The sequence below is a fragment of the Malaya genurostris genome, chromosome 2 (assembly GCF_030247185.1).
Source record: "Malaya genurostris strain Urasoe2022 chromosome 2, Malgen_1.1, whole genome shotgun sequence".
Taxonomy (NCBI): Eukaryota; Metazoa; Arthropoda; class Insecta; order Diptera; family Culicidae; genus Malaya; species Malaya genurostris.
This window is the reverse complement of record NC_080571.1, coordinates 244631129-244650305: the sequence shown is the minus strand read 5'-3', so window position 1 is coordinate 244650305 and position 19177 is coordinate 244631129. Positions and strand designations below refer to the sequence as shown.

Here is a 19177-nt window from a genome sequence, read left to right as displayed (position 1 = left end):
ATGAACGTCACATGAATTTGACAATAAAAGCGCCATCTGTGTTTCAGTTACAAGACTTATTGAGTGATTTGTTAAGAATCAGGTTCGAAACTGACATTAGTTTATGTTTTAAGGGTTGTAGATTCTCGTGATATAAGATAATGTTGTTTTTTTTTATAAAAGATATTTTTATTCAGGCCTATTTGCGTACAAGCTTTACGTGGCCGATTGAGCTGAGTTTTTAGCTAAAAATGTTTTTGTATTGGATCTCGTTGTCACCCTTTTTCTAGGGAGAGAGGAGCTTCCATTTCCCTCCTGCGAGGATTGAGGGGCAGTTTGTTCGTGGTTTGTCTAGTCATCCATTGCCGTATCGGTGGTATTGTTGTTGATTTCGTTTCTAGTTGCTTTTGATTTTGCAGTTGCTGGATGGTTGGATGGTAAGCTGTTAACTGCAGCTGGTGTACTTTGTTCTATAGGGGTTACGTTGGATGGTTTCGTTGAAGGGGATACAAGTTGTTGGTGACTGTCACAGGTGTACTGGGGTTGCTTGGAGTTGGTGTAAAGGAAGCACCGTTGTCCTTTGGTATAGTTGTCTCCTTGTCCAGTTTATCGCATGGCTTACCGTAATGAACAGCTTTTTGGCAATATTGACATTTGGCCTTCTGATTGTCATAGGTAACAAGTGATTTGCACGGGATTCTTGTATCCTGACCGAAAGTTACATAAAAAGGTATAGGCCTTTTCAAGCGCATGCGTAGCAAACGTACGCCATTTAGAATACCGGGGAAAAAGTTCTTCCACTTTTCATTTTCGATAGAGAGAATCTCTCCGTATTAGGACATAGTTTTGCGAATATAAGGATCGATGACGCTTGAGGGAAGATCATACACACGCACTTCTATAGCACTATCTTCCATATATACTGGAATGTTGTACTCGTTCTATTGTTCACTACACAATAGTGTACTTGGTTTCTTTCGTCCCGAACGTAAGCGGTTTTATTTTATCAACTGACTTGGATGAGATGTGAAAGCGAACTGAAGATAATGTTTTGATTGTAGCGTTGCGAGTACTACACTAAATCTTATTCAATTCTAATCAACGGAAATGACTTTCTGTGTGAAAATTTAACGAACCCGGGATGATTTGGCAAAACACTTTTCAAACAAAATCAAGGACTTTAACAAACTTTATTTGTTGTGCTTTTGTGGAAAAAAAAACCCTAGGACGATACGATGATGAAGAGAAAAGAAATTGCTACGTCCACTTAGCCAGCACAACCCGGAATGACTCGCAGTCTGATGGCATTCCCGTATTCATCAAAGCTTCGTGAAACTAGTAGCAACACTGAAAACCGGACCTTCCTATTAGAGCACGATAAACGTTGTCCTGCTGACGAGTTTTTAATTGACCTTTCGGAAGGGAGAAACGTTTTTCAGTGAATGCAGCGAAAAAAATACGTCCAAACAACAGAAGCTAAAAATAAACATTCAATGCGACCAGTTTATATTTAGTACAACATGTCTAGATTGGTAAAGTTCTGTCCAATTGAGACTTGGAGCTTAAAAGGGGAGATGAGAGAGAAGATTAACGATTGTGCTTGCGTTATTGAAAAAAAATATCTGTCAACCAAAAGAATGTTCGTTTTTTTTAAGATTTCGAGAACACTCAAAGGTAGCAGAAAAATAGAAACAAACAATCGCAGTTGTTGAGAACTTCGTGAAAAGGTTGAATGTTACAAAAAATCACTCAAACTCGAAAGTTTTTAGGATCGGAAAAAACGGAAAACCTTCAAGTGAATTTCGAAACCGCAACAGATTGTTCCCGTTAAAATTAATAAAATCATCCGTAAGATGAAAACAGATGGCCACCCGAATCGGTCCGAGCAGGCTATAAAGGCAAAATTTATTTACAGCTGCTCTTGAAATGTACACAATAAACCCTGAAAACAAGGTTTACTATGAATCAGTCAGCTAATCGTGTTGGACTTGTTGAATGGTGCTTAGGAAATCCTGGACGGTTGATTAGTTATGGGAAGCACGTGTTTTTGGGTTGTATTGGTGTATTTTTATAAATTGTTCGGAATTTGAGTGGTAACTGCTCTGTATCATCCTAAATGATCGACAAATGACAACTGAATTATATTCAAACAATTTTTCAGCTCGTGACACACCTTCACACTCATACCAACCACGGGAATTCAATTATTCAAGTCATCAATTGGAACTGAGAGAGCGGGTATATCGCAACGTGACGACCAGATGACAATACATTTATAATTGTTCGCCCTAATCCGTACCAGGCACTACAGCGGAATGCGATTAGGTTTCTCATCCTACCTTTGCTAGTGTTGAAAAATCCCTCCGCCACCGAAACGACAAAACTCGTGCAAAGCGCTCCGATCGGATTGTGGAGCGAAATTGTGTGTGATTCTGTGATGTGGTATTTTACATATTCGATCGCACATACATGACCTGACCTGATACGAACGGTTGATGGTGTGTTGGATGACCTGAGCTGCAGCTCTGGATTAAGCCGGCAGAAGGCTTCTGCAGCGGCACAGGTTGCATGTAAACAGTGCATAATTCATCACTCTCCTGTCCTAGCATTCGAAAGCATGCAACGGAAAATTCAGGCCGGGTTAATATACCTGTAGCTCAGCTCGGATTCGATCGGCAACGCTCCGACATAGTTGGTCTTATTTGTGAGAGGAAGGATTGTAGTCATACTGTGGTTATAAGCTGGATGGAATGTTCGACTACAATATCGTTTACATAAATAATATTAAAGTTTTACTGTTTCGTACCACAATCATTTCAAAGAGTTTCAGTGATTCTGACGGAGCAAGATTATGGTGGGTTTAACCAAGTCTCCCGGAAATATGAAACACTAAGTGCATTCAGAGATCGATTCGCAAGGATGCGTTTTTTGGTTATCTTCTTTCGTAATCGTTTCGGTAATTTGACTTCATAACAAGTAGTTTCACAAATTTGATTTGTTACTTAGTACTCTTTGACTGAGAATAACCTTATCTTATTTAGAAATTATTCGACCCACATAGAAACCGTGCAAAGTCTGACACACACGGAGGTTCTTTACGATTAGGTTGCTTTCTCAGTTGTGACATTTAAAGTAATTTGTATAGTAATTTTTCTCGTAAATTTTCATTTCTGCTATTAGATGAATGAATTCTATTTTCAATATGTTTTTCGTTTAGTTGTTTTTTACGAGACAATTTCTTGAATTTGAGCTAATAAAAGTCATTTTCATTGACTCAAAATATATGAAAATGACGAGAAATTATTGTCACTCTCAGCTTCGCTTGCAAACTATAAGAACGAAATCAATGTCCTGTCAATGACATAAGCGGAACAGTAGTTTCAAAATTGTGCTCTTGTTTTCATTTGCTCTTTCAGTTATTTGTTAATTATTTTTACGTTTCGTCTTTGACTCATCAGTGCAGAGCAGTTGAAATTGAACGACAACGTGTTTTCGACTATTTCTGGCCGATGCAGGTATGGTCATTTAGGGGTTAGCCAAATTTTGTGCTAGGGCACATAACCGTTTACATTATTTTTAAGTTTCGTCTTTGACTCATCAGTGCAGAGCAGTTGAAATTGAACTGCTTAGTGCTAAACTCGGCAGTTCAATTTGAACCGCTAAGCAGACGTAAAGTTTCTGCTACTTACAGAACACTTTCTGTTTTGCAACGAAGTGCAATGTCTTTTCTGACGTGCCGAACGAAAACGTGTTTTCGACTATTTCTGGCCGATGCAGGTATGGTCATTTAGGGGTTAGCCAAATTTTGTGCTAGGGCACATAACCGTTTACATTATTTTTACGTTTCGTCTTTGACTCATCAGTGCAGAGCAGTTCAAATTGAACTGCTTAGTGCTAAACTCGGCAGTTCAATTTGAACCGCTAAGTTATTTGTTGTTTTCAGTGAAAATCCCATAGTATGCAGTGTCGGTATTCAACCGAAGTTATGAAAATCGAAAATGACAGAAAAAAGGTTTCGCAATGACTTTTACTTGTTGATGCTCGAATTTGTAGTAATTTTGGTTTTCAAAGAAGTTCTGAAATGTTATTACTTCGATTTGTCATATTTTAGTCACTTTTTATTGCCAAGCGTCACAGATTTTCAATACATCGATGGAAGAATGAGAATTGAAATTCTGCTGATACTCCCTGCAGACGTTAGTTTGGTTTCGTCTTGTCATAGAGGAAATAGTGACGTTGCCAATTATACTATCTCATTTTTTCAATGGGAAACGAAAATGCTCCGTCTCTCTTTGTTTGAATTTAGGGTAAGGAGTGGAATTGGAATTTAGGGTAAGGAGTGTATCGAAAATAAGCTATCCACATACATTTGTATTGTACGCATGTATTTGTGATGGTTTCTTATGCTCAGATCACAGCATGCTGTCTGTCAGCTTTCGTTTGTTTACTTGTTTGTGCGGTTGAATTATGCGTTTTCGAAATGTCGCGTATTGAAAAGGAAGTGAAAATTGAGGTTCTGGACACATGGCTAAGTGAGAAGGGTATTACTAAGCGGAAATTGGTGAAGCGGTTTGAAATTCATCATGCCAGTGTTAAAACCATCATTAATAAGTTTGGGGAACAATATTCTTTGTATGAGCTACCAGGAAGAGGCAGAAAACCCGGTTCTTCCAACCCGAAACTGGATCAGGAAGTGGTATCTCTAATCATGAATAACAAATCAATGTCGATACGTGATTTGTCCAAAAAAGCTGGAACGAGTGTCAGAATGATCCATCGTATCAAGAGGCGAAATCACCTGAAGACCTACAAAAAGCAGAAAATCTCGAAACAAAGTGTAGAACAGAAGAAGCGAGCAGAAACAATGGCCCGGAAATTGTAGTCGCGTCTTTTGCAGTGTCCGGATGCATGCGTTTTGATGGACGATGAGACTTATATAAAGGAGGACTTAAAAACCTTTCCAGGTCCACAATACTTTACGGTCGTCGTTGGGGAGGATGTGAGCGATGCGGACAGGTCGATTCAAGTGTAGAAATTCGGTCGAGAGGAACTAGTATAGCAAGCAATATGTTCCTGTGGTTTTTTACACTACCGGAACTATAAATGCAGAAATCTATCGATCTGAGTGTCTTCAGAAGAGATTGCTGCCTTTATATAAGAAGCATAGAACACCTCCACTGTTTCGAATGGATTTAGCGTCGGCTCACTATGCCAAAACCACTCTCATTTGGCTGGCAAAAAAGGGTATAAATTTCGTCGAGAAAATTATCTATCCACCAAATTGCTCTCAGCTTCGACCCATCGATCGTTACTGGGCAATCGTGAAGAGGGTCTTCAAGAAGACTGGTAAGGCAGCTGGGAACATGCAGGAGTTCAACAAAATTTGGACTCAAGCGTCCAAAAAATTAGAAGCAACACTTGTCCGGAACTTGATGAAGAACGTTCAATCAAAAGTTCGAAAATTCGTCAATTTTTAGTTTGAATAAAACATTTTTTTGCCTCTCTCTATAGAAAGGTATTAGAATTGCTGGAAAAACCGACTTTCGAACGGAGTCTCGGAGACCCATAGTGTTATATACCATTCGACTCAGTTCGACGAGATCGGAAAATGTCTGTGTGTATGTGTGTGTGTGTGTGTGTGTGTGTGTGTTTTTTTTTTTACAAGGTGAAATACCTACTTATGTACTTTCCCAGTTCACGCGCTCAGTAGTTGTCAAGCTACCGCTATTGTGAACCAGCGAGTGGGACTGGCTGAACCTTACCCACTAAAACACCTTGGACATCTTGCCTTGATCCCCCCGGAACTAAGCTAAGCTCAATACTTCGGGGGAGGCTGTGCTCATGCACTTCTTCGTTTGGGAGAAAATGAGCTCCTGCTCTCTATATACATCTCGGCTGTGCTCATGCACTTCTTCGTTTGGGAGAAAATGAGCTCCTGAGTTTCTATCTTTATCCCTCTCGATCCACCTTTGGCGCCTCGACAGCCCAACGCCGCTACGTCGCGCCGCACTATTCAACTGATCCCCGACGATGGATCTAGCCTACACCGACTGAGAGTTTCCCCTTTTACGCCACGCGGGACACCCGAAGGAGTGCCGAGGTCTGCTCTGCGATTCCGGTTGGAGCATGGCGTCCGGTTCGCTGATGCCCCGACGACTCGAATCGGTGTTGTGGCGTCTGCTCGACTAGTCCCCGGTGATGGATCTAGCCTACACCGACAGAGAGTTCCCCGACGATGGAAGTTCTCCCGAAACCGACGTTTTCGATACCCGTCTACGGCCCGACCGTAAGGATGCCTGGGTCGATCCAGTGATGCCGGTTTAAGGATGGCTTCCGGTTCACTGGTGCCCCGACTATCTTAACGGTGCTACGCCACGATCTACTCGTCTAATCCCCAATGAAAGATCTAGACTACACCGACGGAGAGTTCCCCGGCGAAAGAGGCTCTCCCGACACCGAGTACCCTGTTGCACCACTCGGGACACACGAGAGAGTGCCGAGGTCGGTCCAGCGATTCCAGTTGGAGCATAGCTTCTGGTTGGCTGGCGCCCCGACGACACAAGTCGGTGTTGTGGTGGCTACTCGACTAGTCCCCGCCGAAGGATCTAGCCTACCGCGACAGAGAGTTCCCCGACGCTGGAAGTTCTCTCGAAACCGACGTTCCGAAGCCGGTTTACGACGAGCCTACTCAACTAGCCCACGGTGGTAGGTCTAGCCTACCCGACGGAGAGTTTCCCGGCGAAGAAACCTGTCCAGAAAACCGAGCCACATTCCACACGCTTCATCCGTCTTCTTAGGGTGCCGAAAACAGTCCGGCATTTTTCGTCTTTGGACCTAGGTCATTTGACGCTGCTCTTCTCGCCAACTCCTCTGCAGTGTGGACATAATCTGAACAACTGTCCGGTTCACCGCGTTCCATTTTCCTTCGTCACTGCACATCCTTTGAACGATGTTCTCCACACTGACATCGGCGCCAACGATGGCAGTCATTTCGCTACGCGGTTGGATAAACCGTGGGCAGCTGAATATTACGTGCTCCGGCGTTTCTTCTGCTTCCTGGCACTCAACACACAACGGCGACCTTGCGTGGCCAAATCTGTGCAAATATTGCTTAAAACAGCCATGTCCAGACAGGAATTGCGTCAGTTGAAAGTTTACCTCGCCGTGCACTCGAGTTGTCCAAACCGACAGGTTAGGAATTAATCGATGCGTCCACCTTCCCTTCTCCGCGTTGTCCCACTGCTGTTGCCATTTAGTGAGCGTATTGGCTCTCTCTCTGCTCCGGGCTCTTCCTGTGCCTTGATCCCTGTAGCATAGGCTATCCTCTTCCAGTAGCAGACAGATGGGGATCATTCCGGCTATCACGTGCACAGCGTCTGACGATATTGTTCGGTACGAACTTGTCACGCGCATTGCCATCAGTCTGAAAGTGCGGTTCAACTGGGCTCGGTTCCTTGCTGTTGTCAATACCATCGACCACGCTGGAGCTGCGTATCGTACGATCGATGATGACACGCTCGCCAGTAACCTCCTCTTGCTACTGACAATCGCGGAATTATTGGGCATAACCCGAGATAACGCCAATATCACCTTCATTGCCTTCTTGCATATGTAGTCAACGTGACTATTAAAGTTCAGTCGATCGTCCAGTATAGCGCCCAGATGCTTGACCTCACGCTTCGAATTGATGATGCACTCACCGACCGAGATGCTCGCATGTTGCACCGCCTTTCGGTTGCTGACCATTTCAGTCTTTTCATGTGCCAGCACAAGCTTCTTTTCCCGCATCCAATTCTCAACGACGTCTACTGCCTCCATGGCGAGAACCTCCACCTCTTCTCGAGACTCGCCGATTACTAGGAGCGCCACATCATCCGCAAAGCCGACAATCCTAACTCCCCTGGGCAGATCTAGCTTCAGCACTTCGTCGTACATAATGTTCCACAACGTGGGACCCAGGATGGATCCCTGTGGAACGCCAGCCGTGACAGACATATTTACGTATCCGGCGTCTGTCTCGTATATCAGCGTCCGGTTCTGAAAATAACTTTTCAGAATCTGACATAGGTACTCTGGTATCCTCAACCTGTGCAGAGAGTCGGCTATTTCTACCCAGCTGGCACTGTTGAAAGCGTTTTTCACGTCCAATGTGACCACCGCACAGTAGCGGTTTCCCCTTTTCTGCTGCTTCTGGGCCTTTTCCATGGTTTCCATGACCACTCGTATGGCTTCTATAGTGGACCTGCCTTTCCGGAATCCGAACTGCATGTTCGACAGACCGTTCTCGCTCTCAGTGTACTTCGTGAGCCTGTTAAGGATCACTCTCTCCAGCAGTTTTCCGACTGTGTCCAACAAGCATATAGGCCTATATGCTGACGGATCGCCGGGTGGTTTGCCTGGCTTTGGTAGCAGCACCAGCTTCTGCCGCTTCCAGATGTCAGGGAAACTACCATCCTCCATGCAAAATGTGTGTGTGTGTGTATGTGTGTGTGCACTTTTAGAAGATATTTGAACGCGCTCAATTTTCTCAGAGAATGCTGAACCGATTTTAACAAACTTGGGCTCGTTTGAAAGCTACTGTCGGGCCATTGATCAAGTTCGAAGATCAAATGGCTGTGACTTTTGGTTTCGGAGATATGATTGTATAAGTGACGTAACCGACAAAAAGCGTTGTATTTGAACGCGCTCAATTTTCTCAGAGATAACTGAACCGATTTTAACAAACTTGGGCTCGTTTGAAAGCTACTGTCGGGCCATTGATCAAGTTCGAAGATCAAATGGTTGTGACTTTTGGTTCCAGATATATGATGGTATAAGTGACGTAACCGACAAAACACATTGATTTTTACCGCTCTTATATATATAAGGGTGCCAAAATTTTGGGATCACCTCTATTTTCGTTAAACTCTAGTGCTCAAAAGTTTAAGCACCTCGAAAAAAGCCTTCATGCAAAATTTGAGCTAAATCGGACATGCGTAAGGGGTGCTGCCCGGTGGTAAAGGTTTGACAATTTTCGACCTTGAAAAAGCACCATAGGGGGGAGTACATGAAATTTCCAAAATCGAAATTTTTTTTCTGATGCCGAAACTCTTAAAACTGCATGAAACATCGAAATTTAGTGTCATCTCAATAAAAAATTTTTTTTGAAAAAATCAACTTTCTGGGACTTAGAAAAATGTTCATATTTTTTTTAAGTCCCAAAAAGACGACTTTTTCAAAAAATTTTTTTTCGAGATGACACTAAATCTCGACGTTTCATGCAATTCTAAGCCTTTTGGCATCAAAAATTTTTTTTCGATTTCGAAAATTTCATGTACTCCCCCCCATGGTGATTTGATATATAAAATTCCACTAAGTGGACTAAGAAGGCTTTTTTTTAGATTAGCATCACTGATTACAAATAGGCAACCCAAATGTCAAGCACTAGTTTGGAAAAATGATGCTGACTGTGTGACATAAACACTGAAGCATGCTTTTGTGAACTACTCGAATCAATCTGAATCAATTGGTGTCAAAATTAGTACCCGAAATAATTTAATAAAAGTATGAAATATATTTTCATGAGAATGTTATGAAAGGCGAGAAAGGCATTATCACACTACTAGGTGGATTAAGAAGGGTTTTTTATCATAATTTTAAAGAAAAACTTGTGGATAGCTTATTTTCGATGCACTCCTTAGTATTCGTGTATCGACATAAAGGTTATGACATGAAAGTTGTTGAGAAAATAAGTGAAATGCGAAATCACGTGCGTGCGGAAAGTCTTTGACGTGGACCAAAAGTCGCGAAAGGCGAAGTGCAATATATGTGGCAAGGAATATGCGTATACTGGAAGCAAAACAAATTTATGCACAGTAAAAAAAGAATTGTAACAATCTCGATGTGATCATCAATTGATGTGAAAAAAATTTAGACGTACACAGTTCGAAAAATTCTTGTGATTTCACGTTTTATCAGATGTACATAATGGAAGGTTGCAGGTTCAAGTACGTCTCTAGATTTTTGTTAGAAAACGTTTATGTTTTGTTAGTTCTATTTCATAATTTTCTGATAAAAAAACTGAGCACATGGCGACTTACGTCATACCGAAGAAATTTTGTGTTCCAAATGAAACATCTTAAACCGTACTATTTTCCTCACATATCATTTTATATCAACTCACCGCAACATTTCCACAACATAATTAGCATTCTGTACACATTCATCATATTGTTTTGCTAAGCTGTCAAAAAAAAGGTTCGCCAACCCAATAAACATTCATATTTCATTTTTTCTCACGACGTTATGGACTTGTGTGCTTAAACCGACACGGTGGTCCACGTTTGATCGACTGATCCTAATTACAAACTGTGATCTGTACTATGGAAACTAATTCGTATTATGCGTCCTTTTTTCCCCCCTGCACCCGCCGCTCCACATGCGTATATCACATGGGATCACTCTCGGCAATGGCACAATAGCAGGTCGTAAGCGCGACATTAACAATCTGTATCAAGTGATCTATTACGGTGACTCCCAGGTCGAGGTCGGCAAACCGTTCTCGATATCGTGCATCATCTCGATCGCGGATCCGGTCGAGTGGCACAAGGACAACGAACCGATCCGAAAACACAGCAACATACGCCACGGGAAGGATGAACATTCCTACATCGAAAGCGAAATGGGAATCGCAGGTAACGCTCCGTCCGAGACGGGAGTAGCTTCACAGCAGAAGACTGGCTGCTGCTGTGCACCCCCACCCAAATAGACTAGCGCAATTTTTGATCAGCCATCGCACCGCGAATAATCGCTTCATTTTTTCTTAGCAACAGCTAATGCATCGCTGGAATCATAATTGCAATATATTGATTATAATTTTCCTCATAACATCAACATCAAGCGGAATCCACAAATGATTTGTTGTATTTTTAGTTATGAAATTGTTCAATCTCACATAGTCTGGAACTCATCAGTAGGTCAGTAATATTTATCTGATAATAATAATAGTAATAATAAAATCAGCCCCGTGAATAGATTGGTTCCACCATAAACATAACTCACTCGTCATCGTTAAAACCCTGCCGAATTGTAGCATGTAGGACATCAATCAAGCATGCTCAGTATTAGTAAACAAACAAAAAAACAGCAGCAACAGCCAGCAAGTAGAACGCTTCATGCCTGTATTTGCAATTATGCGTTTGTTTTTCGCTATTATTTCATGTGAGCCATTGACGACATCGAATATTTGACACACCCGATAAAAAAAATCGGAAAAGATTGGTCCTAGGATAGACACATTTAAAATATTTCAAACTTTCCATACGTCAATGGTTCGTTGTGCCGATCACTCAACAGCAATCACATTATCAGCTTTCGGTGCATCTAGAGAGCACTTAGAAACGCCCACCGTGGCCACTATAGTACTGATGCATTATCCCCTTTCTATCCGAAGGCAATCGGGACAAGATCGAAGCAACGATAAGCGTCCAGCATGCCCTACCGAAACATCAGGGCAGCTATCAGTGTAATTCACTGTACAAAAACTATCACATGCTGTACGTGCACCGAAATGGGTCCTTGGGAAGTGGAGGTGGAGGTGGAGCTGGTGGTGCCAGTAGTCATGCTGTCAAAACGACGGGACATGCGGCCGAAGGCACTCTGCTGAACAAACTGGATGAGCCCGTCGTTGGGCCGCTACTGTTGACAACGATTAAGCCAACCCTGATTACCTCAATCACCGAACACAGTACACCAGTGCCCCTCGATATACACACAATCGGTCTGGAAGCGGAACACTCGCAGCACCACCACCGTCAGGCTTCGTCGCATCATCACCACTCATTAACCGGTAGTGATAAATCTACGAAATCCGACGACCAATATGCTTTCAAGGCTGACTCGGTGCGATTGATGAATAAAAATCAAGACAGACCGACAAAGGAAACTCAGACCCACCCAGGAGGCGCTATTGAAAGAGAACAGCACGAGGCAAAAGGTACCCATCACGGAAACAAAATTAATAAGAACATCAAAGTAGACGGGTATCATGATACGACCAAAGTCAGCAACAAGAATGGCAAGGACAGCTATGATACGGCTGATAATATAAGCAATGTCGGGAATGTGATTGTTGTCGTTTCGGAAGACGGTGACGGTGCTTCCGGTGCGTTCTCTGTTCCCCTCGAAGAAGCGGGCAAAGCGGATATAGACGCTGGTGATATTATACCTAATCACGGTAATATTCAAGTTTCTCCGCATTTCAACGGTGATGAGAACGGTAGCGATGGCGTTGATCCCGGTGACGACGACAACGACGACGACGAAGCCTCCATTGTCATCGAAAGCAAAGATGTTTCGGTCGAAGACAGCATTGACAAATTGATACTGAACAAAAGTGAAATTAATGGTATCATTCAGGTCGATAGTGAGGAAATTCCACCCCACAGACACCAACCGGTGCCGAAAGAGTCCGGTCGAAAATTGGATCGCATTGTGGATGAAAAAACTAAAATTGTTGCTGTTGTTCCACCGACCGTTCCAACTTCGACGACAGCACTTGTGGTTGTTACTAGCACTAGCATAACAACCGCCACGGCAGCACCAGCCACCACCACCACCACCACCACCACCGGAGTGATGAGCTCTACACCCGGCATGGTACGTGGTGGGCATGGCACCGAAGGACATCACCACCATCACCATCACGAGCACGACCAAGAACACCGTCAGCGCGCTGCCAGTGCGGGTGAGGAACGCTCCATTCAAACTTTTGATTCAAATTACTAGCTAGACCTTATTTGAGGACCGTACGAACGCGCCAATTCCTTCCGTTTGTTACTATTTTCCATAGATTTAACTAGTTTTAATTGTTAGCTGTATTTTTGTTTTCAGACGATTATTATTTTAAACGTCCTAGCTTTATATTTGGTTACGTTTTATGTCCAACTGATAGTTTAATAAAGCCATTTTTTCTCAATTGTAAGCTACCACCAGTTGTAATCAAGCTCGCAAAATAGTTTCCAGCAAATTTGCTTCATATAACTCTGCTAATGCTTCCCGAATTAATAGAACACTAGCTAAACTAGGTCGCTATGTGTGTTCGTACTAGACTAGAAATATCCCATCAAGATCGCTTTTGACTCACTTTTACAGGTATAGGTGCGTTGTCCGGAAAGTTTGGTGTTAATTGAACAGAAATGCCATTGCACAAATTAAGTTCATTCATAATTTCTACGAAATGAAAAAAGGTATGAGGTGATGTTTTCAATTTACTAGCGAAAAAGTTCAGAATTGTTTGTATAGTATTTGGTAGACAATGGGTATTGCAATCTATAATTTTTTTGATTCCATGTTATTCAATTATGCTCGGAACTGAAGTCAGTTCAATGTTTCTAAATTTCCAAAAGACGGATTTGTTTCGAATAACAGCGATTCGTGATATATATGCCTTGGCTACATGGGTATTTGTCTTTCTGATTGAAAAATTGTTCGAACTGTTGACGTAGAACGACAGAACGATAAAGACTGTCCCAAAAAGTATGGACGCACTTTGATTTCGCTGTAAATAATTTACAAGTGTGAGATATTCAAATTTTATCCGATATACTGATAATAGTAGACTACAACAACAGAATATTATTCTCTACATTTGCTACTTAGCCATTGTAGACTAGCTGGCGCACCTTCTTGCGAACGTTCCTCATTAAATTCCGCACAGACTTCTTGGTGACAAGTTTTGACACTTTTTCCAATCTTTTTCGAACTGTTGAATGGTTTCGGCTGCCGAGACATTTTTCCTAAGATGTGCCTTCGTTAATGCCCATAATTCCTCAATTGGTCGAAGTTGTGGGTAATTTGGTGGATTCATGTCTTTCGAGACGAAAGTGACATTGTTGGTAGTATACCATTCTACCGTTGATTTCGAGTAGTGGCAAGAAGCAAGATCTGGCCAGAAGACAACAGGATCCTTGTGACTTCGAATCATGGGTAGTCGTTTTTGTAAACATTCCTTGATGTATATTTCGCTCTTCATTGAAGCAGTGGTGATAAAGGGTTTCGAAATCTAACCGCAGCTACAAATTGCTTGCCAGACCATAGCTTTCTTACCAAATTTTTCGACTTCAATCGATGTCTCGGACTGGTTTAACACTTGCCCTTCTCGCACCGTATAATATTGTGGTCCCGGCAAGGATTTGTAATCGAGTTTCACGTAGGTTTCGTCGTCCATGATTATGCAGTTCAAATTTCCAGCAAGAATCGTATTGTACAGCTTTCGAATCCTCGGCCTGATCGATGCTTCTTGTTGCGTTTTGGTTGTTTCTGCTTCTTATAGGTTCGAAGATTCAAACGTTCTTTAGAACAAAGAACATTTGACTTCGAAGTGCCCTCTTTTTTGGCCACATCCCGATTTGAAACCGCCTTCTTTTGCTCGAACGCCTTCAGTATACGTTTATCCAACTGAGGGTTAGCAGGACCTTTTTTTCACTCCGTTTTCAGTTTATCCTCAAAGGTGTTATCCTCACCGAACTTCCTGATTGCATTTCGAATGGCTTTTTCACTTACTCCTTCCATTTTTGCTATCGTTCTCAGTGACAGTCCGTGTTCTGTGCACCATTTGTACACAATTTTTCGACGTTGTTCTGCTGAAAGTCCACGCATTTCGAAACAAACTTATGAAAACGAATAAACAACTGCACAAGTGGTTAGAGAAGAGTGTAAACAACAGGACGCAGCCATAAAAATTGACAGATTCTGAACCATTGTGAAATGGCAGCGGTTTTTGGTTGCGTCCAAACTTTCTGGGATAGTCTTTAGTCAAAATCGTTGCTAAAATTTGTTTTGAATATTCATACAGCAGTTTTTTCTCGTGTTCCATAACTGTGGAATATTTCTTCGAAAATAAGCGTTTTATTGGTTTTGGTAATGAATGGTGCTGATCACAATCTATCAGCACTCTTTGATCGAGGTCATCCTGAATTTTCCTCGAATGCAAAAAAAAACAGTAGAATTTCGATAAAAATGTCTCGTGCAAGGTGAACGGCGCACTAAGCAAATCCACTGTCGGTCCAGTTGCTGATGTGCATAGCCACCTTCTCTACGGCATTAACGAATCGCACAGAAAGCAAGTATTTATGTATGTATGTATGTATGCGTGAAGCCACCATCAGTTCAAGGCATTACCAATGTATGCGGGTAGGCTTACAGTAGATCCGAATTTGATGATTAGATAGCTTTCATATAACTACTGTTAAGAAGGCCAAAATGGGTTTTGAGGACCCGGCGCCTTCCAGCAAGACCATCCAGCCATATAACAAAGAATTTCGCTATACCAGCCTAATCCCGCCTGATGGTTTGTTTGTTGGAAGGGTGCGTCTTACTCATTTCAGACCTTCAGGGAGAAACACAAAGCTTCCCCCACGTGACTCAGGTTGGCAATCCACTCCATCATCCAGTCTTTCACTTGTAAGATACTCTGATGCACTCCCTGCCCCTTCCCGTTGTCGATATAATTGAGCATAATACAATGTAATATAATATAATACAATATAAATTAATATAAAAAAATAATACATTATAATATGATACATCACATCCTAGTGCAATACAAAACAATATAATATAATTCAATATAACATGATATAATATAATATAACTACAGAGAGCAGACATCCAAGCTAGTACAAACTTTTTCAAAAAGCTATGTAAAGCATACAAGTGAAAATTGGTTAAAAATCACCGTTAATTTCTTTTTGAATAATAATAATAATAATAATAATAATAATAATAATAACAAAATATAATACAATGTAATATAATTCAATTCAATATAAATCAAATAATGCAACAGAACCACAGGTTGCAATATACTATGATAAATATTACACTTTAGGATGGGCTTCAACCTACATGCCATTTTACACCCTCTCATTGTGCTACTAACGCAGAAGGCGATAGCACCCAGTCGGCGCCGTTCTATTGACCAAACGTTATCATAGACGCTCGGGGAGGCATGAGATAGGAACTTGTGAGGACTTAGTTATCTCACCATTTGACGACCACGAACCGCACATAAAGCAAGTCAGCTCGAAACTAATTTGTAAGGTGGCCTTTCTTAAGTTCCACCATCAATAGAATATATATTTTTGCCTTACTTATATAGAAAGACAATGCAATCCTTGCGAAAACCGACTTTTCAACCGAGGCCCGGAGGCCGAATATCATATACCATTCGACTCAGCTCAACGAACTGAGCGAATGTCTGTGTATGGCTGTATGTGTTCGTATCTATGTGTGTATTTAACTAGTATGTGCCCTCGATTATCTCGGAGATAGCTGGACGATTTTCACAAACTTAGATTTTAATGAAAGGTCTCTTGGTCCCATAGGCTATTGAATTTTACCCGGATCGAACTTCCGGTTCGGGAGTAAGTTGCAAAATGAACTAAAAAAGTGCACTCGATTTTCTCAGAGACCGCTCATGCAATTCTCACAGGCTTAGATTCAAACAACAGGTTTTTAATCCCATAACCGATTTTAGCTATAGCGGTTCCAAGCCCCCCGCTCTCCGGAAATACCGGAAACAGTAGTCGAAAACTGAAAAATGGAACTGTTTTCATTTCTCAGAAACAGCTAAGTCGATTTTCACAAATTTAGACTCAAATAGAAGGGTGAACGTATATACAAGTGAACTGCTTTTAACAGTGGCGTACAGAGAAAATTTGGCGCCCGAGGCAAAATAATATTTGCCGCCCCCATCGATGGTTTAGTGAGTGTGCCTCTTTCGATTATACACCCCCCCTCCACCAACTACATCCACCACTGGCTTTTAACCTTTGTTTGGATCTCACTTCCGGTTCCGGAACAAAAGCGTGAGATATGTTTAAAATTTTAAACCGTTATTTAGTGCGAAAATGCAAAAAAGGAGAATTCCTATTAACTTGGGTTAAACCTGTTTATAATTAAAAAGGTTATGCTAATGTATCCCCAAACAAATGTCGTCGTTTGTTCCTTTAGAAAGCTTTTTACAGCTACGGCGGATTTTTTCGTGGAAAATCGTAGTTCTGACTTTAAACAACCAAAAATTCAAAAAAATAAAAAAAAAATGAATAAATAGAAACGTTGGGGTCTAGAAAAACTCTTTACTCTATCTATGCTGCTTTTATTTGTTGACTTTTGATTAGTCTACGCTAAGATACAGTGGACACCGCAAATTATTATTTTCACCGACTCGTTTCTCAATATAAAAAAAACGAACGAAAAACTGTTTAACGATTTATCAAAAGTTCAGTTCAGTTTTTGCAATGACCGAGTGGAAACGTATATTGGAGAAGCCAAATGAATTATAAACTCACAGAAAAGATAATTTTTTGGAAAAAGATTACCTTATGACTTTCCTAGGAAATTACTGATGCTACTCACGAAATAATAGTATCCTTCTCAAATTGAGCCATCATTGGCTACTCTATCCACTATTGTCATTCACCCCCATCTGCATCGGAATAAATGATATATGGAAATATTGGTGTTTTTCCTACTTAACGGAAGGACGAAGACCCATCAGACTCTTCTATAGTTGTCGTGGGGTTGGTAAATCAGATGAGTATAAGATCTTGAATTCGCATAAGGGGATGCAGTTTTCATCATCCAGCAAGACTTGGGATTCTTCGTCGCATATTCGTCCATTGATCCGTCGCTACTTTCGTTGTTGTTCGAAGTATCGTTATGAGTTGGATTTTTGGTGTCGTTGTTAATCGTAGCGGACGTACCATGTTGATGTATTTTATTGTTAACAATTCTCATCACAGAAGATCTGGGGTTGTTAGGAGCCGGAGTAGAATAGCGTGTGTGCAAACAAGCGTACACATCAAAAAAATAGAATTATGCAGGTGATTTGAACACCCTCATACGATGTAATTCATAAAGACCTAATTTGACAAATGACGGAAAATTACATTTGTAACAGCTTAATGTTAGATTAGCATGAATTTTACTGGGTTCGATTATAACTCACAGGAGGTGCGACTGTATGAATTTAAATTGACCTTTTACCAGCCAAGCAGATGTGTGATGCTGTGGCTCAGTCGATTAACAGGCGTACTTTGTGATCGAATGATCCTCGGTTCAAGTCGCGGCGGTCGCTATCAGTATTAATTTTTTTTTCTATGACTTTCATGTCATGGAATTTAAGATACAGTATTAAATGTTCTTCCACGTAAATTTTCGTGAACTGCGACGCAAAATGTATGTGCATCAAATAAGATGTAAAATCACAGGGTTTTTTCGAAGTGTGCAGAAATCGTTTCCTTCTCCACTTTGGCTAAATATTCAGAGGGCATTTTCATGCTGCAGAATAGCATTGCCATGTCTTCGAGCACCTTTGGGCCGTTTCTTGATTTATGCGTTATTCAAATCGATTATTTGTTGACGGTAGCGAACGGTATCGACTAATTCGCTCGTAATACACTACTCACCTCTGATTCAACCACACAAGTAGCATTCTGTTTTGCCCAAAACGATTCTCGCTTGCACTCAATGATGATGGCGTTGCCCATGATTTTTGGCATTCTGAATTTTCAAACTTTAATCAATTTTTCGTCGCTATTTACAATCCGATGCCAAAAAAACTTTTTCTTTCGTAGCGTGTCATATACCATTCGACTCAATTCATCGAGCTGAGCAATGTCTGTGTGTGTGTATGTGTGTATGTGTCAAATAAACTCACTAGGTTTTCTCGGAGATGGATGAACCGATTTTGACAAACTAAGATTCACATGAAAGGTCTCGTGGTCCCATATGGAATTCCTGAATTTCATCCCGATCCAACTTCCGGTTCCGGAGTTATAGGGTAAAGTGTTTTCAATATTGTACACCGTCACTTAAACTGGCGGAACAAAAACCGTAAAAAATGTAAACTGGTCTCAAAACCGTTATTCCCAATCTTAGAGTCAAATGAAAGGTCTTATGGTCCTACCAAAAATTACTGCATATTTTCGGATACAACAAACATTTAATTCGTCATTTAGAGTGCGATGGCAAAATTGTCTAAAATCTTCAAAATTTGAATAAAAACTAGTAGAGTTTGCACGTCATGTTAATTGGTGGCCGTACGTCATGCTAGTTGGGTCGCTCTTAACAACAATTAGATGGCTTTCCGGTGATTTTTTCTTTTAATTGACAAAAAAATCGTCACATACCCTCAAATGCTTTTTATTTGGTTCTA

General features: G+C 41.3%; 1 protein-coding gene across 13 annotated transcripts in view; it reads left to right on the top strand.

Moving 5' to 3' along the window:
- The window catches only part of LOC131428472 (uncharacterized), a 135617-nt gene that overhangs the window by 61727 nt on the left and 54713 nt on the right, over positions 1-19177 (top strand). For 12 of the 13 annotated variants that reach the window (XM_058592453.1, XM_058592452.1, XM_058592442.1 and 9 more), the window contains 2 exons: positions 10440-10652; positions 11411-12703. In XM_058592453.1, the coding sequence (XP_058448436.1) occupies positions 10440-10652; positions 11411-12703 (1506 nt within the window). The remainder of the gene's footprint in view (positions 1-10439; positions 10653-11410; positions 12704-19177) is intronic. The other variant, XM_058592451.1, reaches the window with a different exon arrangement.